Raw genomic sequence first — 16,201 nt, forward strand, 5'->3', positions numbered from 1 at the left:
GTCCGACTGTCCTCAGCGTTCCGTCCGTCTGTTCCACTGTCTTCAGCGTCCGTATCCGTCTGTCTCAGCGTTCCGTTCCGTCCTGTCTCAGCGTTCGTCCGTCTGTCTGTCCGCTGTTTCAGCTTCCGTCCGACTGTCTCAGCGTTCCGTCCGTCTGTCCGGACTGTCTCAGCGTTCCGTCCGTTGTCCGACTGTCTCAGCGTTCCGGCGTCCGTTTGTCCGACTGTCTCAGCGTTCCGTCGGTCTGTCTCAGCGTTCCGCCGGTCTGTCGACTGTCTCAGCGTTCCGTGTCCGTCCGTCCGACTGTTCTCAGCGTTCCGTGTCCGTCCGTCCGACTGTCTCAGCGTTCCGTCCGTCCGTCCGACTGTCTCAGCGTTCCGTCCGTCTGTCCGACTGTTTCAGCGTTCCGTCCGTCTGTCTCAGCGTTCCGTCCGTCTGTCTCAGCGTTCCGTCCGTTGTCTGTCCGACTGTCTCAGCGTTTCCGTCCGTCCGTCGCGACGATGTCTCAGACGTTCCGTCTGTCCGTCCGTCCCAGCAGTCCGTCCGTCCTACTCGGACTGTTTCAGCGTTCATCCGTCTGTCTCAGCGTCTTCCGTTGTCCGTCTGTCCGACTCGTCTCGCGTTCCGTCCGCTCCGTCCGACTGTCTCAGCGTTCCCGTCCGTCCGTCTGTCTCAGCCGTTGTGCTGAGACAGTCGGACGGACGGACGGAACGCTGAGACGGGCGGACGGAACGCTGAGACAGTCGGACGGACCGCTGAGACAGTCGGACGGACGGACGGAACGCTGAGACAGTCGGACGGACGGAACGCTGAGACGGACGGACGGAACGCTAAGACAGTCGGACGGACGGACGGAACGCTGAGACAGTCGGACAGCATTCTCAGACAGTTCCATAATCATCAATGTTGCCATACATAAACATTAAACTAGTGGTCTAGTAACCTCTTTAAACCCCCATCGCAGTGACCTGTCCCACAGCAGTCAGTATGTCCAGTCTCTGGCTCTGTGTACTCTGGGCTGTATGGGCTCAGCTGAGATGTGTCGAGACCTGGCCCCAGAGATCGACCGCCTCCTCAGAGCCTCTAACTCCTACATCAAAAAGAAGGTGAGCACTCTCTGTAGACACAAACACACACACACACACACACACACACACACGCCACTCCTTTCATCACGCCTTCATGGCCGACCTTGGTAATGCAGAAACCCAAACCAATCCATCTTGAGCACTACTGTAAAACACTGCATTGCAACAGACTAAAGGAAACCGTCATGTGGTCTGAACTGAGGGTGAGACGTAAAGTGATGCGCTGACATTGAAGGTTATCGTCGTTATGAAGCTGATCGTGATGACAATGACATTTCAGGCAGCTCTTTGTGCGGTGCACATTGTGAGGAAAGTGCCAGAACTAGGAGAGCTGTTTACCCCTGCATCTCGATCCCTGCTCTSTGAAAAGAACCACGGTGAGTCCGTCGTCATTTGTTTTGCTTTTCTTATATTAACCAGCTGTTCACTGTCTGCTCCTTACTGTCAATCTTTCTGTGCCTAACTGTGTCCGTGTGGCAATTATTCCCCTCATGGTTTGGTCTGATTGCAGGGGTGTTACATGGAGCCGTGGTTCTGATTACTGAGCTGTGTGAGCGCAACCCAGAAACACTAGAGCAGTTTCGTAAGGTAAAATGCACACACGCTCACCCACCTCATCTCACCCCATTCCATTTCAGTCCCTTGAAAATGATAGATTTGGTTATACACTGTAACAAATGCCAAATCGATACTTGTGAAAAATGGCACACGGTTGCACATTCTCCCACATCCTTAGATGATGATCTGTGATTTTGACTCCTGGTGTGTGTTTGGTCCAGGCGGTGCCGGAGCTGGTCCAGATAATGAAAGGCCTGGTGATGTCTGGTTACTCTCCAGAACACAACGTGGCTGGTATCAGTGACCCCTTCCTACAGGTCAGTGTTTTAAATCATTTATTTTACCAGGGGAATTGGAGTCACTTTTGTGACTGAACATACATACACTACATGACCAAATGTATGTGGACACCTGCTCGTCAAACATCTCGTTCCAAAATCATGGGGATTAATATGGAGTTGGTCCCCCCTTTGCTGCTACAACAGCCTCCACTCTTCTGGGAAGGCTTKCCACTAGATGTTGGAACATTACTGTGGGGACTTGCTTCCATTCAGCCATGAGTATTAGTGAGGTCGGTAACTGATGTTGRGCGATTAGGCCTGGCTCGCAGTCGGCTTTCCAATTCATCCCAAAGGTGTTCGATGGGGTTGAGGTCAGGGCTCTGTGCAGGYCAGTCAAGTTCTTCCACAACCGATCTCGACAAACCATTTCTGTGTGGACCTTGCTTTGTGCACAAGGGCATTGTCATGTTGTTACAGGAAAGGGCCTTCCCCAAACTGTTGCCACAAATTTGGAAGCACAGAATCGTCTAGAATGTCATTGTRTGCTGTAGCGTTATGATTTYCCTTCACTSKAACTAAGGGGCWGAGTCTGAACTATGAAAAACASCCCCAGACCATTATTCCTCCTCCACCAAACTTTACAGTTAGCACCATGCATTTGGGMARGTAGCRTTCTCCTGGCATCCACCAAACCCAGATTCGTCCACCATTCGCCAGATGGTGAAGTGTGATTCATCACTCCAGAGAACGTGTTTCCAMTGCTCCAGAATCCAATGGCAGCGAGCTTTACACCACTCCAGCCGACGCTTGGCATTGCGCATGGTGATCTTAGGTTTGTGTGTGGCTGCTCGGCCATGGAAACCCATGTCATGAAGCTCCCGACAAACAGTTATTGTGCTGACGTTGTTTGGAACTCGGTAGTGAGTGTTGCAACCGAGGACAGATKGGTTTTACACGCTAGGCGCTTCAGCACTCGGCGGTCATGTTCTGTGAGCTTGTGTGACCTACCACTTTGCGGCTGARTTGTTGTTGCTCCTACACRTTTCCACTTCACAATAACAGCACTTGACCGGAGCWGAAATTTGACGAACTGACTTGTTGGAAAGGTGATATCCTATGACGCTGCCACGTTGAAAGTCACTGAGCTCTTCAGTAAGGCCATTCTACTGCCAATGTTTGTCTATGGAGATTGCATGGCTGTKTGCTCGATTTTATACACCTGTCAGCAACAGGTGTGCCTGAAATAGCCGAATCCACTATTTGAAGTGACGTCCACATAGTTTTGCGTATATGTAGTGCATTTCTCTTTCTGTCTATCCATCATTAGGTGCGCATTCTTAGGTTGCTGAGGATCCTGGGTCGTAATAACGATACAGCTAGTGATGCCGTGAATGACCTGCTGGCCCAGGTACAGTAATGAAACCACACACAAGGATTCACATTGCAGGATTTTCACTAGTAAATAGTCTTGCAGGGTTGTTGTTGTTGAATGGATTCTATTTAAGCAATAAATGCCAGAGGAGGYGTGGTATATGGCCAATATACCACGGCTAAGGGCTGCTCTTATGTACGACGCAACTCGGAGTGCCTGGACACAGCCCTCAGCCGTGGTATATTGGTTATATACCACAAACCCCAGAGGTGCCTTATGGTCGCTAATGTAATTAGAGCAGTAAAAAAAAAATGTTGGTCATACCCGTGGGTATGCAATCTGATATAGCACCGTCTGTCTGCCAATTAGCATTCAGGGCTCAAACCTCCCAGTTTATGATTCGATATTTATATACTGCTTCCTTATACAGGTGGCCACGAACACAGACAGCAGTAAGACTGCAGGCAGTGCTGTGTTGTATGAAACAGTTCTCACTGTCATGGACATCAAATCGGAAAGTGGCTTGAGGGTAAGTGCCGCATGTGATACCATCATCAAGTCATTTCTTTTTTGTATGTATTCACATCTTTTTGAATGTGCCACAAGTGGTAGAGGCCAATGTAGCTAACATGGATGTACATCAGAGGCCGTATGTCTAGGTTGTGTCTGTTGTGTGTGTGTGCGACAGGTCCTAGCTGTGAACATCCTGGGGCGATTTCTTCTGAACAACGATAGGAACATCCGGTTAGTGCCCCCCCCCCCCCCTCCTCCTCCTTCCCTCTGTCTCTTCCTTTTATCTCATCTGGTCCTCATTTGGTCCTTCTTCATGGTTTCTAGCCCATTGCTTAGAGGCTTATTGTTGCTTAGAAGCTCATTGTTGCCTGAGGCAGACAAACCTGTTCATTCTAATAAATATAAACACAGTCAGTAACATCTATTCCTGTGATTAGATTCCTGTGAGGCCGTAGAGTGACAGACAGGGTTGTTGGGCTATCTGTACGTTGTGGGCGAACGATCACATGGAAGTTTCCTTTTTATCCGTCTGTTCCTGTTGGGATTGTTCCCGTAGGGTCTGTCTGGCCCAGCAGGTTATTCTGGTCTGGTCCCAGGCTTTAAGCGCGTCCTCCCTGTGGCTGCTGGAAAGCTGCTAGACTGGCTCAGAGCAGATATGACCATTCTCTCAGCATGCAGAGTGATCGCAGATCGTTACACCAGATATACGTTTCAAAGACATGCAGTCATGCTCCCCATCAGGGAAGACGGCACACAGCTAAAATGTTTGCGGAAGATGCGTGAGGTGGGAGACCTTGGAAATGAGAGTCGCAGAAGGAAAGTTTGTTCCATGAACTGTATCCATGCACCAGTCGTGTTGATAAACTATCACAGCCCTTCTACACGTCCAGARACACACACATGTAACGCGTCTTTCTCTCTCATTGTCTAAATATTTTTATTCGTGCACAGGTACATCTCAATGACTTCCCTTCAGAAGATTGTTCAGACGGACCACAATGCAGTGCAGCGTCACAGAGGGACCATAGTGGACTGCCTGAAGGACCAGGATGCTTCTGTCAAACGGTACTGTGTTGATTTCTGAGCCTGTACTGCCAGTTAGCCACGTGTCACCTATTCATGAGCGACAATGGAAGGTGGCATATGACTGTAGAGAATAACAGTATATAGTTACAATCTTCTTTGTGTTTATCCCTCAGCCGGGCATTGGAGCTTTCTCTGGCCCTGGTGTCAGCTGTCAACATCCGCTCTCTGATGAAAGAGCTGCTCCTCTTCCTCTCCAGCTGTCCCCCAGAGCTCAGAGCACACACCACCTCAGGCATCTTCAACGCCGCAGAGAGGTACTGGGCTGGCCGTCACCTGTCTAGGGGGCTTTAAATGTCTCTATGTCGTGTAGTCTCTGTGTATCTGGATGTCTCATTTTGTATCTATGTCTATATGAATGTTTCCCTGTCTCTGTGTCGGGTGTGGTACTGTGTTTCTGTCTTGCTCTCTGTGTCTGTATATGTCTCACTGCTATCTGGCTGTTCTACCACTGAACACACACAGGCCTAGCCAGTAGCCTGTCCTCGCTGTGTGTCACTGTCTGTGTTTGTGTCTCAGCCGCAGCACTGAACACCACTGAGTCTCTTGTCTCCGTGTCTCTGTCAGGTATGCTCCCTCTCAGCGCTGGCACATTGACACCATCCTGCATGTCCTCACCACGGTAAATACTGACACTCTACTGCACCGCAATCACCTGGTGACTGCACAACTTGTTTTAACTACCGTACTACTTGTTTTAACTATGACCAGCTATTGTAAATAACCCCAAGATGTATCCCACTTATATCACCCCACTGTACTTCAAGCTGTCTGGGTGGAAACTAGGCACATTGACAGTAGTACCATCTCTTTTAGGCAGGGGGCGACGTGAGGGATGAGACGGTTCCCAACCTGATCCAGCTCATCACCACAGCAACAGAACTACACTGCTACACGGTCCACAAGCTGTACAGAGCCYTGGTTACAGACATCTCAGTGGTATGGCTTTAGTATGAATGTGTTTGTGTGCCACGCTCTGTCGAAATGGGATTTGTGTTATCAGTCAGGAAAACCTCAATGCCCAGCTCTATTCTCAGCTGTGGAACTGTGCAACATTGTTGGTTTGTGTGTGCAGCAATCCCTGGTACAGGTGGCATGCTGGTGTATTGGGGAGTATGGAGACCTGCTTCTGAGAGGAGAGTGTGAGGAGACAGAACCTGTTCAGGTACATGAGGGAGGATGCTGTGGTTGTTTTAACACAGGCATGGTTAATACCCATTGACAATACAGTATTAACTGTCATAAAACCGAGACAGTTCTTCTTGTTTCTCTGTCCTGCCATTAGGTGTCAGAGGATGACGTCCTGGACGCCTTGGAAACGGTTCTACAGTCACATATGTCGTCGCCGGCAACCAGGGGCTTCGCTCTCACAGCGACAATGAAACTCAGCACACGCATAACACACAACGTGGAGTAAGCATCATTAACTCACACCCCTCAGAACACTGCTGCAACCGGTAGACAGCAGCTACTGAAAACAAACTGCTTTGTCAGTTTTGCCCACTGCGTGGGGGGTCTTGGGACTTGTGACTCTCATTGCTGATGTAGAGAATTACTAAAATAGCTCTTGTTTCCTACTGCTTTTCCTCGTCCCTGTCCGGCAGTCGCATTAGGAGCATCGTCAGTATCTACGGCAGCTGCATCGACGTGGAACTCCAGCAGAGGGCAGTGGAATACAACGCTCTGTTTAAGAAATACGACCACATGAGGTAGTCCATATGTATATACATACAGTATATTGTCAGTGATAGCCAATGATGTATACATATATTGTTATATCTATGAATACAACACTGAGGGGAAATGGCAGCCCCTCAGTGACTCAGTTATGGTCTTCATCGTGGTAGCCACTTTTGCTTTGCCCATTACACTGCTAAGAGAGCTCTGTGTTCGCAGGGCTGCTGTTCTGGAGAGAATGCCAGTGATTGACAAGAGCTCACCGGGACATACCAATGGAGAATCAGCAGGGGGGTCTATCAAAGAGATGGAGCCAACCAAACGGACACAGGAAGTAGTATTACCCCAGGAACCTGCTAACCAGGTAAGGGATGAAAAGGACTGCAATAAACTTTGGTAGTTCAGCTATCTTAATATGAAGTATAGACTTTACTTATTGTGTCCTTTCTCAAGCTGAACCTCTCAAAAGTAACTCGATGTGGAATATTTCCCTCATTTTCTCTTGTCAAGGTGTGTGATCTGTTGGACCTGCTAGGTGGTTCTGGGGAGCCTCCCCAGCCCAGCCCCGCCCTGTCCACCACAGCGTTAGGCCCTGTTAGCAGCACAGCTGGGGGAGACCTACTGGACCTGCTAGGAGGCCTGGACGTCACACCTGGTGAGACACGGAGCTGCTGAGTGAGAGTGAACGAGAAACAGAGATGGGGGTTTTCAGAGAGATGGACAAAGCCATCATTAAGCCATCAGAAAAACATTATGAAGATGTACTTGTTTGGGATTTTAGAATGAACACACCAGTAGCTTTATGCAAAAGATACAGCACATCTTCATAATGTATTTAATGATGGTCWGTTTTCTGGTGCTGAATTTCAGGAGCCCACAGTGTGACCGATGTTTCTTTGTGTTTCCATAGTGCCACCTAGTGTTATAGTGTATGAGAAGAACGGTGTGACACTGAAACTACAGACTGACAAACAGACAGACACGGGCATGACCATTACCCTCACTGCCACCAACTCTACTGACAGGGACATCACCAGCCTCACCCTGCAAGCAGCAGTACCCAAGGTCTGTCGGTCTGTCTTTGGGTCCGCCTGTCAGACTACCTTACTTACCTTATTTGGTATTCCAAACTTGTATGTCATGAGTAGGCCCCTCTAGACCATGTGACCAGACCACGAAAAACTCTGGGCCCTAGTTATAGGCTATTCATGACCTTTGTCTCTCACTTCCATCCACCTCAGAGCGTCCAGTTACAGATGAAGGCTCCGAGTGGTGACGTCATCCCCGCACACGGCTTAGGTCAGGTGACCCAGACTGTGCTCCTCAACAACCCTAACAAGGTGGGTCTTCGTTCAGTCTGTCCGTGGTTGCCACACTCACAATGAACTAAACATTCACTTCCTTCCCAACCAGGTGAGTCTGAAAATGAGGGTGCGCGTGTGCTACACCAGCCAGGACGTTGTCTGCCAGGACACGGTGCAGATCGACTCATTTCCCAGCCCCGCCTGGTAATGACAGCTGAAAGCAACCAGTCCATCAACGCTGACATCAGACCATGGAAGGATCGACAGCCGACCAGGCCCAGGAGTGGGGATCCATTCTACCTGACAGCTGCCTGTCAATCATACACAGAGAGAATCCTCTCTGTCAATTAACTATTCTACAGTACAACCTGATGTTTTTCCAAATGACTCTTCTCTTATTTTTCTAAATGKCTGACCCTCAAGAACTGTGGAAAATGTCCCCCTACAGTTGGCAGGGATATAGATAAACTCTTGATACTGTCACCCTAAAAGCCATTGTCACCATGACCTTTTCAGCTTCTGATTGGACTACTGGTATTACATTTCCCATAGCATAACCAACAGTATTAATGGCACTATCTTTGTTGTGTATTTGGTGTCACATCAACCAACAATAGTAATATGCAGCTGTCTGCCTGGCTCTTTGGGACTTGTCCAATCAGAAGATAAATCTATCCTGAGAACTGTGCAACCAAGACTGTCCGCCGGGATCTTTTAAGAGAGTACCTTTGAAGTCTTGACCCATGCAACCGTGACAACTTTTCTTTCACTCCAGGACTACTTACCTACCTACTGTTGTGGCTCACTGTTACAGTTCCCTCTCGTCAATCTGAGCCACGTGATTAGCATCCCCTAACACTACGCCTTATCCATACTTACATACATACGGTACATGCCTTCCATTGATGTACTCTCCTCCTCCCTACCTCTATTTACCAACTGCTTCTCTCTTCCCCTGTGCCTGTCACTCAGAACCCCTTTTGGACCTGAGGTATTATCATGTATGTGTGTATATAGACTTTATTTTGAGGTGGGAGTTGCTGTTTTATCTGTGAATGATGTGTAGTACCGGGAAAGAGAATTCAGTTTGTGTGCATTGCCTTTGACATTTGTAATTAAAGGTTATCAAATTGAATTATGAATGCATTATTTTCAGAGTTCATAACTGCCTCTATGGAAAGTTGTTTTACAAGGCACTGCTAAATGACACACTCGTGCAATAGCAGCCATGCATGTACTTCAAAAGACAAACAGTACATTTCACCTTTTATTCACAAGCAAAAACAAACTCTCTCACTGTGTCCCACTTACTTAAATTCCAACAGTGTATGGGTGGTTACAAAAACAGAGGAATTATAGCAGTCCAAATTGCTGCTCTGTGTTGCAACATGGTGTGACGATGACAAACTGCCCACTAGGCGATGAGGTGTATGCTGGAACAGTGGTAGACTAGCCCTCCTCTTAGCGCCAGGACCAGATGCAGCACTGAGCCTCCCTGGATCTTGTAGTCCGCAGCTGTCTTCTCATCGTTCCTGAGAGGGATGGGATTAAGTCAGAGCAGATAAAACAAGTGTTGCATCTAAGATGTAATGCTGCCACTTGATTAACACTAGAACCACCCTAAACCAACAGTGTTTGATTTTGTAAATAAAGGAAATCAGTCCTGCCAAAAAAGCTATGTCCTGCTCCTTCCCTGTTGTATTTTACATTGCTCATTTGTCAGAATTTTGTTTATCACAAACATTTAAAAAAATTCACACCTATTCCCAACTTAACCTGCCAAGACAATGCTCTGTAAGACGTTGGTACCCAGCCAGGTGCTGATGCGTGTCACTCTCCTCACTAAATTAACGACGAATTGATGAATGGACGATAATTGTGCACTTCACAACTGAATTTAAATTGAACGTGCTCCTTGCGGGTATATCATTCTTTCACGTTTTACTTTGTAAAAAGAAGCTGTTACAGCACTGATCTTATTTACTAGAACGGAAAGCATGCTACGTGTTGCAGTAGGTCCTTAGAATAATGCCAAACATATCCTTGAATATCCAAGTTGTTGAGCCAAGGGACTCAAACGATGCCAGCCCACTGAATGAATGGGCGATAATTGCACATTCCTTCACAATCTAATTTAAAATAGGCCTAACTAAATGATAAGGAGGGCGAACAGGTTGATTTAATTTAGAACAATAATAGTGTAATGATGAGTTTGTGTTATGCCTATTTATCGACGTTGGCTCTCATTTTAATAATTTGACCGCGTGCTTTGCTGGTTGATACGGGACTGTTTTATTTATTGTATTTATTGTAAGGGCAACTAAAACATGCTACGAGTTGCATTAGGCTTTTAGAATAATGCAAAACACATCCTTGACTCTATCCACACTCTGGTCCCGTGTGGCTCAGTTGGTAGAGCATGGCGCTTGCAACGCCAGGGTTGTGGGTTCATTCCCCACGGGGGGACCAGGATGAATATGTATGAACTTTCCAAATTGTAAGTCGCTCTGGATAAGAGCGTCAGCTAAATGACTTAAATGTAAATGTAATCCAAGGTGATGAGCGAGGGGAAAGAAAGAAACGATGCCAGTCAGCCTACGCAGCCAGCCCATCGAAACTACACCTAAACTACACCGAAACTCATTTCACACGTAATAAGACAGCCTATAGACAAGATTAAATTGACAGTCTGAGTGACAATATTATCAGTTGCCAAATTGCACAGAGACGGGCACATTTTGTAATTGACAGATGCAGGGAAAGTAGCATCACTTCATCAAATCATCACATGCAGGTAAAACGTTTTGATTTCTATATTGTATCAGAAAGATCATATTGTGCAGTTTCTGTGACGCTTACGTTTGTCAAATAACGCAAAATTCAAGAGGTGCAACTCTATTTCCAAATTTCACTTTTTAAAAGAATATCTGCTGTCCATGCACTCAGCACATGCCCACTAGGGGGCAGCATTTCTCTGGCTACTAAGCAAAGATAAGTAACATAATAAACTTAAAATATGGTATTCTGTTTTCGTTTAAATAAATATTCTTATTTTCACAATGTTTCTGTAGACCTGACAAAACTAAATTATGAAGGACTTATTTGTGATGGACTTGAACTAGTGTTTCTTAGTTTTGACAAACTGATGAAAATGCTATTACGCTCTTTGAAATAATTGTTTAGTATTCTAATGTTAGCTAAGACCTTTATAAACCCAACCAAATGATTATTCTTCTGATTACATATATTAAATGTATTTATTAGACTGTTATAATGTTGATGGGTCATTGGCTGGAAGTGTCGAAAATTGGCTTTAGGTCTATGTTTTTCACGAGGACGTTGTAGAATAATTTAAAACATATCCATGACTAACAAATAACTATTGATGTTATATTTATACATGGATATTGAGGCTATGATTCAGAAGTTGGAACTCTTCTCTGTCTGTATTAACAAGGACAACACACAGGTCTTTCCATCATTGTATGATTTTTTTTGTGTGCAAATGAACTCAAGCTTACGGACAATGTCAAATGTGACCTGAGTGAGTTGGGTGCCCAATTACGCAGGTACTTTCCCAAAACGGATGACAAGAGAGCCTCATCGAAATTGCAACAAGCGGTTCGGTCAAAATKTAATTTAATCAGAAGCCACTCCCAGATTTCTGGATTGGGCTGCGCTCAGAGTATCCTGCCTTGGCAAATCGGCTGTTAAGACACTGATGCCCTTTGCAACCACGTACCTATGTGAGAGTGGATTCTCGGCTCTCACTAGCATGAAAACTAAATACAGGCACAAACTGTGTGTGGAAAATGATTTAAGACAGACTCTCTCCAATACAATCCAACATTGCAGAGTTATGTGAATCCTTTCAAGCACACCCTTCTCATTAACCTGTGGTGAGTTATTCACAATGTTCGATGAACAAGATGGTTAAATAAAGAGCAAAATAATTTATTATTATTATTATTTGTGCCCTGGTCCTATAAGAGCACTTTGTCACTTCCCACAAGCCRGGTTGTGACAAAAACTCACACTCATTCTTATGTTTAATAAATGTATTATATAGTGTGTGTGTCTGGCAGGCTTACAATGATGGCAGAAAACAACATTTGAGAGTGCGCTGACCCTGGTGCTAGAGGGGGTACGCAGCTGGAGGTTGAATGTTTGAAGGGGTAYGGGACTATAAAATGTTTGGGAACAACTGCTCTAGAGGTTACTTATAGGCAGAAAGACCAGGCGCTTCTGGTGTTAAAGGGAGCAGATGTTTCATGTCAAGATTGTGATGGAAGGGTTTATCACTTACATCTGTTTTCCACTGTAGATGAGTCTTTGTTGTTGAGGTGGAATCCCCTCTTTCTCCTCCACCCTTTCTTTAATTCTCTCCACCTTCATACGTGTACAAGAGAGCATATAAGCACATCATTACTGGACATGACTCTCCAATGTATTACTGACATGGGTAACTTAATCCTTATATTACACATAGAAAGAAAATACATTAGATTAAAATCAACCTTCAAAGTAATGATGTTTCATACCTTGTCTGTGGGCTCAATGTCGATCTCTATTTCTTTGCCAGTGAGAGTCTGAGACAGAAAAATTACGTTAACTAGCTAACTAACGTTACGTAGCTAGCTAGTTAGCTAACATGGCTGTTGTAACAACATTGTAGCTATACGGGGATGACGGTTCAAAGTCAATGACCTGTAATGTCCACTATATAACTAGCGCTGTTCAGATCAATACATTTACCAAAGATATGTATAACTAACATACATGTACGTTACGTATAATATTACAATCCAACTAACGTTAGCTCGACGATGGTGAGATACGACCATAAAGTCTGTAAACTAGATGGCATAGCCACAAATTAAATGGCTGGTCTTACCTTAACCTTGATCAGCATTTTGACCTTAAATACGTTTTAAATCAATTTAAGATGAAATACCTAATCCACAATTATAGTTTTGTGGTATTGTTGTCAAATTGAGCAAACCTTCAGATTAAACTTTACTTCCTGTGTAAGTCACTGTTCCGTCCGTTGTCCATCTACCGTATTTTGTGAGACAAAGGTTCCGCTTTGCAAATAATTACTTTCTGGGAAAATACTGTATGTGACTGTTATAAAGTTAACTTTAAAAAACGTTGTGCACGGGGGCATTTTCATGTTGTTACAGCAAAGGGCCATTCCCAAACTATTGCCACAAAGTTGGAAGCACAGAATCGTCTAAAATGTTATTGTATGCTGTAGCGTTAAGATTTCCCTTCACTGGAACTAAGGGGCCTCGCCCAAWCCATGAAAAACAGACCCAGAACATTATTCCGCCTCCACCAAACTTTACAGTTGGCACTATGCATTCGGGCAGATAGCATTCTCCTGGCACCCAGAAAGATCCAGATTTGTCTGTCGGATGGTGAAGCGTGATTCATCACTCCAGAGAACCCGTTTCCACTGCTCCAGAGTCCAATTGCGGTGAACTTTACACCACTGGCATTGCGCATGGTGATCTTAGGCTTGTGTGTGGCTGCTCGGCCTTGGAAACCCATTTCAATAAGCTCCCGACTAACATTTCTTGTGCTGATGTTGCTTCCAGAGGGAGTTTGGAACTCGGTAGTGAGTGTTGCAACCGAGGACAGAGGCCCCCCCCACCAAGCAGGCAAACATTTTTTGTGGCCCCCATCTTGATGGTGGAGAGAAATATTTACGTTTTAAAGGGAATTTGCAATTCTACTAATTTTGCCATGGAGCGGAGAGATAATTTTGCAGTTTTACAACAAATTTCTAGCAATTCTACTCATTTTGCCATGGGACAGGGAGAAACTTTTCAGTTTTAAAGCACATTTCTGCRGTTCTACAAATTTTGCCATGCGGCGGAGAGAAACTTGAGCAATTCTATAACAAATTTCATGCAATTCTTCTAATTTTGCCATAGGATGGAGAGGAATTATTGCAGTTTTAAAGGGCAATTCCGCCACTTTTCAACCTCATATTCATCATCTTCCGCACCAAACCAGTGTCTACCTATGTAAAAACATTGCATTTCTATCAAATCAAATCAAATTTATTTATAAAACCCTTCTTACATCAGCTGATATCTCAAAGTGCTGTACAGAAACCCAGCCTAAAACCCCAAACAGCAAGCAATGCAGGTATAGAAGCACGGTGGCTAGGAAAAACTCCCTAAAAAGGCCAGAACCTAGGAAGAAACCTAGAGAGGAACCAGGCTATGAGGGGTGGCCAGTCCTTTTTTAAAGGTCTAACCAACAGATGCATTCTGTCATCAAAAGAAAGGAGGACCAAGGCACTCTTCAATATAATTAATTAAAATGCTTTTATTAGTATGGCATGTTCAATAGAAACAAAGTTGTTTAAAAACCGACGCGTTTCGGCTGCATGGCCTTCGTCAGGGAGTACAGAAAAAGGAGAATACAATGTCCTCTTTTGAAAGGCTTTTCCAATTAGCCCTAATTAGAAGAGGGAGTGTTTACCCAAATTGGACACACCTAGTAAGCAATAATATACACATGAAAAGGTGAAATACTGTAGCTATGTTATCATGAGTACACAATAGTCACCACTGGTGTCCCCCAGGCTGTTCTAGGCCCTCTCCTATTCTCGCTATACACCAAGTCACTTGGCTCTGTCATATCCTCACATGGTCTCTCCTATCATTGCTATGCAGACGACACACAATTAATCTTCTCCTTTCCCCCTCTGATAACAGGTGGTGAATCGCATCTCTGCATGTCTGGCAGACATATCAGTGTGGATGACGGATCACCACCTCAAGCTGAACCTCGGCAAGACGGAGCTGCTCTTCCTCCCGGGGAGGACTGCCCTGATCTCGCCATCAGGTGTGTGACAACTCATTGTGTCCTCCTCCCAGAGTGCTAAGAACCTTGGCGTGATCCTGGACAACACCCTGTCGTTCTCAACTAACATCAAGGCGGTGACCCGTTCCTGTAGGTTCATGCTCTACAACATTCGCAGAGTACGACCCTGCCTCACGCAGGAAGCGGCGCAGGTCTCTATCCAGGCACTTGTCATCTCCCGTCTGGATTACTGCAACTCGCTGTTGGCTGGGCTCCCTGCCTGTGCCATTAAACCCCTACAACTCATCCAGAACGCCGCAGCCCGTCTGGTGTTCAACTTTCCAAGTTCTCTCACGTCACCCGCTCCTCCGCTCTCTCCACTGGCTTCCAGTTGAAGCTCGCATCCGCTACAAGACCATGGTGCTTGCCTACGGAGCTGTGAGGGAACGGCACCTCCGTACCTTCAGGCTCTGATCAGGCCTACACCCAAACAAGGGCACTGCGTTCATCCACCTCTGGCTGCTCGCCTCCCTACCTCTGAGGAAGTACAGTTCCCGCTCAGCCCAGTCAAAACTGTTCGCTGCTCTGGCACCCCAATGGTGGAACAAACTCCCTCACGACGCCAGGTCAGCGGAGTCAATCACCACCTTCCGGAGACACCTGAAACCCCACCTCTTTAAGGAATACCTAGGATAGGATAAAGTAATCCTTCTAACCCCCCCCCTTAAAAGAGTTAGATGCACTATTGTAAAGTGGTTGTTTCCACTGGATATCATAAGGGTGAATGCACCAATTTGTAAGTCGCTCTGGATAAGAGCGTCTGCTAATGACTTAAATGTAAATGTAAATGAGCATACAACTCCAAGCTAGAAGCATCAGAACACCAGAGAGGCAGTTCCAACCCTAGCCATGACTGGGAGAAGTGTCTCAGGTCAGGCAGTTTTGTTCCTTCAAAAACACTTTTAAGCCCAAGTCCACTTTTTGTCCCATAGTCCAGAATGCCACACTAAATACATTTGCCAAGAAAGTTAATTTTGATGTGGAGAATCTGTTTAAGGGTAAAATTGATTCCAACAAAACACGACGTAATCTTTCTAAGACAGAGAGGATGCAGTTGAATCATTGTCCAAAAATGAACGGATTGTAATTAAAAAAGCAGACAAAGGTGGTGCTACAGTAGTGTGGTGTAAAGACAAATATGTGACAGAAGCCTACCGTCAATTAGACAATGACGAATTCTACCAATCTCTACCTTCAACCTACAGAGGACCTAAAAACTGAATGAAAGGGTCCTCACAGAACTAAGGAAAATGGTTACATTTCAGACAATGAGTTCAAATTTTTTTTCAATGGCAGTCCGCGTATGGTTTCTTTTTACCTTCTTCCAAAAATCCACAAAAATCTTGAAAATCCCCAGGCAGACCAGTCATAAGTGTAATGAAAGTCTGACAGAACCCATCTCTAAGTACATTGATTACTTTATTAAGCCTTTTCTGATGTCATTTC

The 16,201-nt window shown here is 45.5% G+C and overlaps 2 protein-coding genes across 2 annotated transcripts in view; one reads left to right on the forward strand and one right to left on the reverse strand.

Annotated features, from left to right (window-relative positions):
* The window catches only part of ap1g2 (adaptor related protein complex 1 subunit gamma 2), a 13,568-nt gene extending 4,557 nt beyond the window's left edge, over nucleotides 1-9,011 (forward strand). The window contains exons 4-22 of the mRNA XM_024009730.2: nucleotides 965-1,106; nucleotides 1,369-1,465; nucleotides 1,600-1,676; nucleotides 1,868-1,963; nucleotides 3,255-3,335; nucleotides 3,730-3,828; nucleotides 3,988-4,043; nucleotides 4,764-4,877; nucleotides 5,012-5,152; nucleotides 5,463-5,517; nucleotides 5,712-5,834; nucleotides 5,971-6,060; nucleotides 6,181-6,308; nucleotides 6,500-6,604; nucleotides 6,792-6,936; nucleotides 7,083-7,227; nucleotides 7,483-7,637; nucleotides 7,814-7,912; nucleotides 7,986-9,011. Coding sequence (XP_023865498.1) covers nucleotides 965-1,106; nucleotides 1,369-1,465; nucleotides 1,600-1,676; nucleotides 1,868-1,963; nucleotides 3,255-3,335; nucleotides 3,730-3,828; nucleotides 3,988-4,043; nucleotides 4,764-4,877; nucleotides 5,012-5,152; nucleotides 5,463-5,517; nucleotides 5,712-5,834; nucleotides 5,971-6,060; nucleotides 6,181-6,308; nucleotides 6,500-6,604; nucleotides 6,792-6,936; nucleotides 7,083-7,227; nucleotides 7,483-7,637; nucleotides 7,814-7,912; nucleotides 7,986-8,084 — 2,047 coding nt within the window. The 3' untranslated portion in view covers nucleotides 8,085-9,011. The remainder of the gene's footprint in view (nucleotides 1-964; nucleotides 1,107-1,368; nucleotides 1,466-1,599; nucleotides 1,677-1,867; nucleotides 1,964-3,254; nucleotides 3,336-3,729; nucleotides 3,829-3,987; nucleotides 4,044-4,763; nucleotides 4,878-5,011; nucleotides 5,153-5,462; nucleotides 5,518-5,711; nucleotides 5,835-5,970; nucleotides 6,061-6,180; nucleotides 6,309-6,499; nucleotides 6,605-6,791; nucleotides 6,937-7,082; nucleotides 7,228-7,482; nucleotides 7,638-7,813; nucleotides 7,913-7,985) is intronic.
* A 119-nt stretch (nucleotides 9,012-9,130) lies between these two features.
* Nucleotides 9,131-12,932, reverse strand: LOC111979326 (ubiquitin-like protein NEDD8). The gene is made up of 4 exons (XM_024009792.2): nucleotides 12,771-12,932; nucleotides 12,418-12,465; nucleotides 12,183-12,265; nucleotides 9,131-9,408 (listed from the first exon to the last, which is right to left on the reverse strand). Exons 1-4 carry the CDS (start codon nucleotides 12,786-12,788, stop codon nucleotides 9,291-9,293), a joined length of 267 nt encoding a protein of 88 aa, XP_023865560.1. The 5' UTR covers nucleotides 12,789-12,932; the 3' UTR covers nucleotides 9,131-9,290.
* Nucleotides 12,933-16,201: the final 3,269 nt, after the last annotated feature.

Source organism: Salvelinus sp. IW2-2015, linkage group LG19, assembly GCF_002910315.2.
Source record: "Salvelinus sp. IW2-2015 linkage group LG19, ASM291031v2, whole genome shotgun sequence".
Lineage (NCBI taxonomy): Eukaryota > Metazoa > Chordata > Actinopteri > Salmoniformes > Salmonidae > Salvelinus > Salvelinus sp. IW2-2015.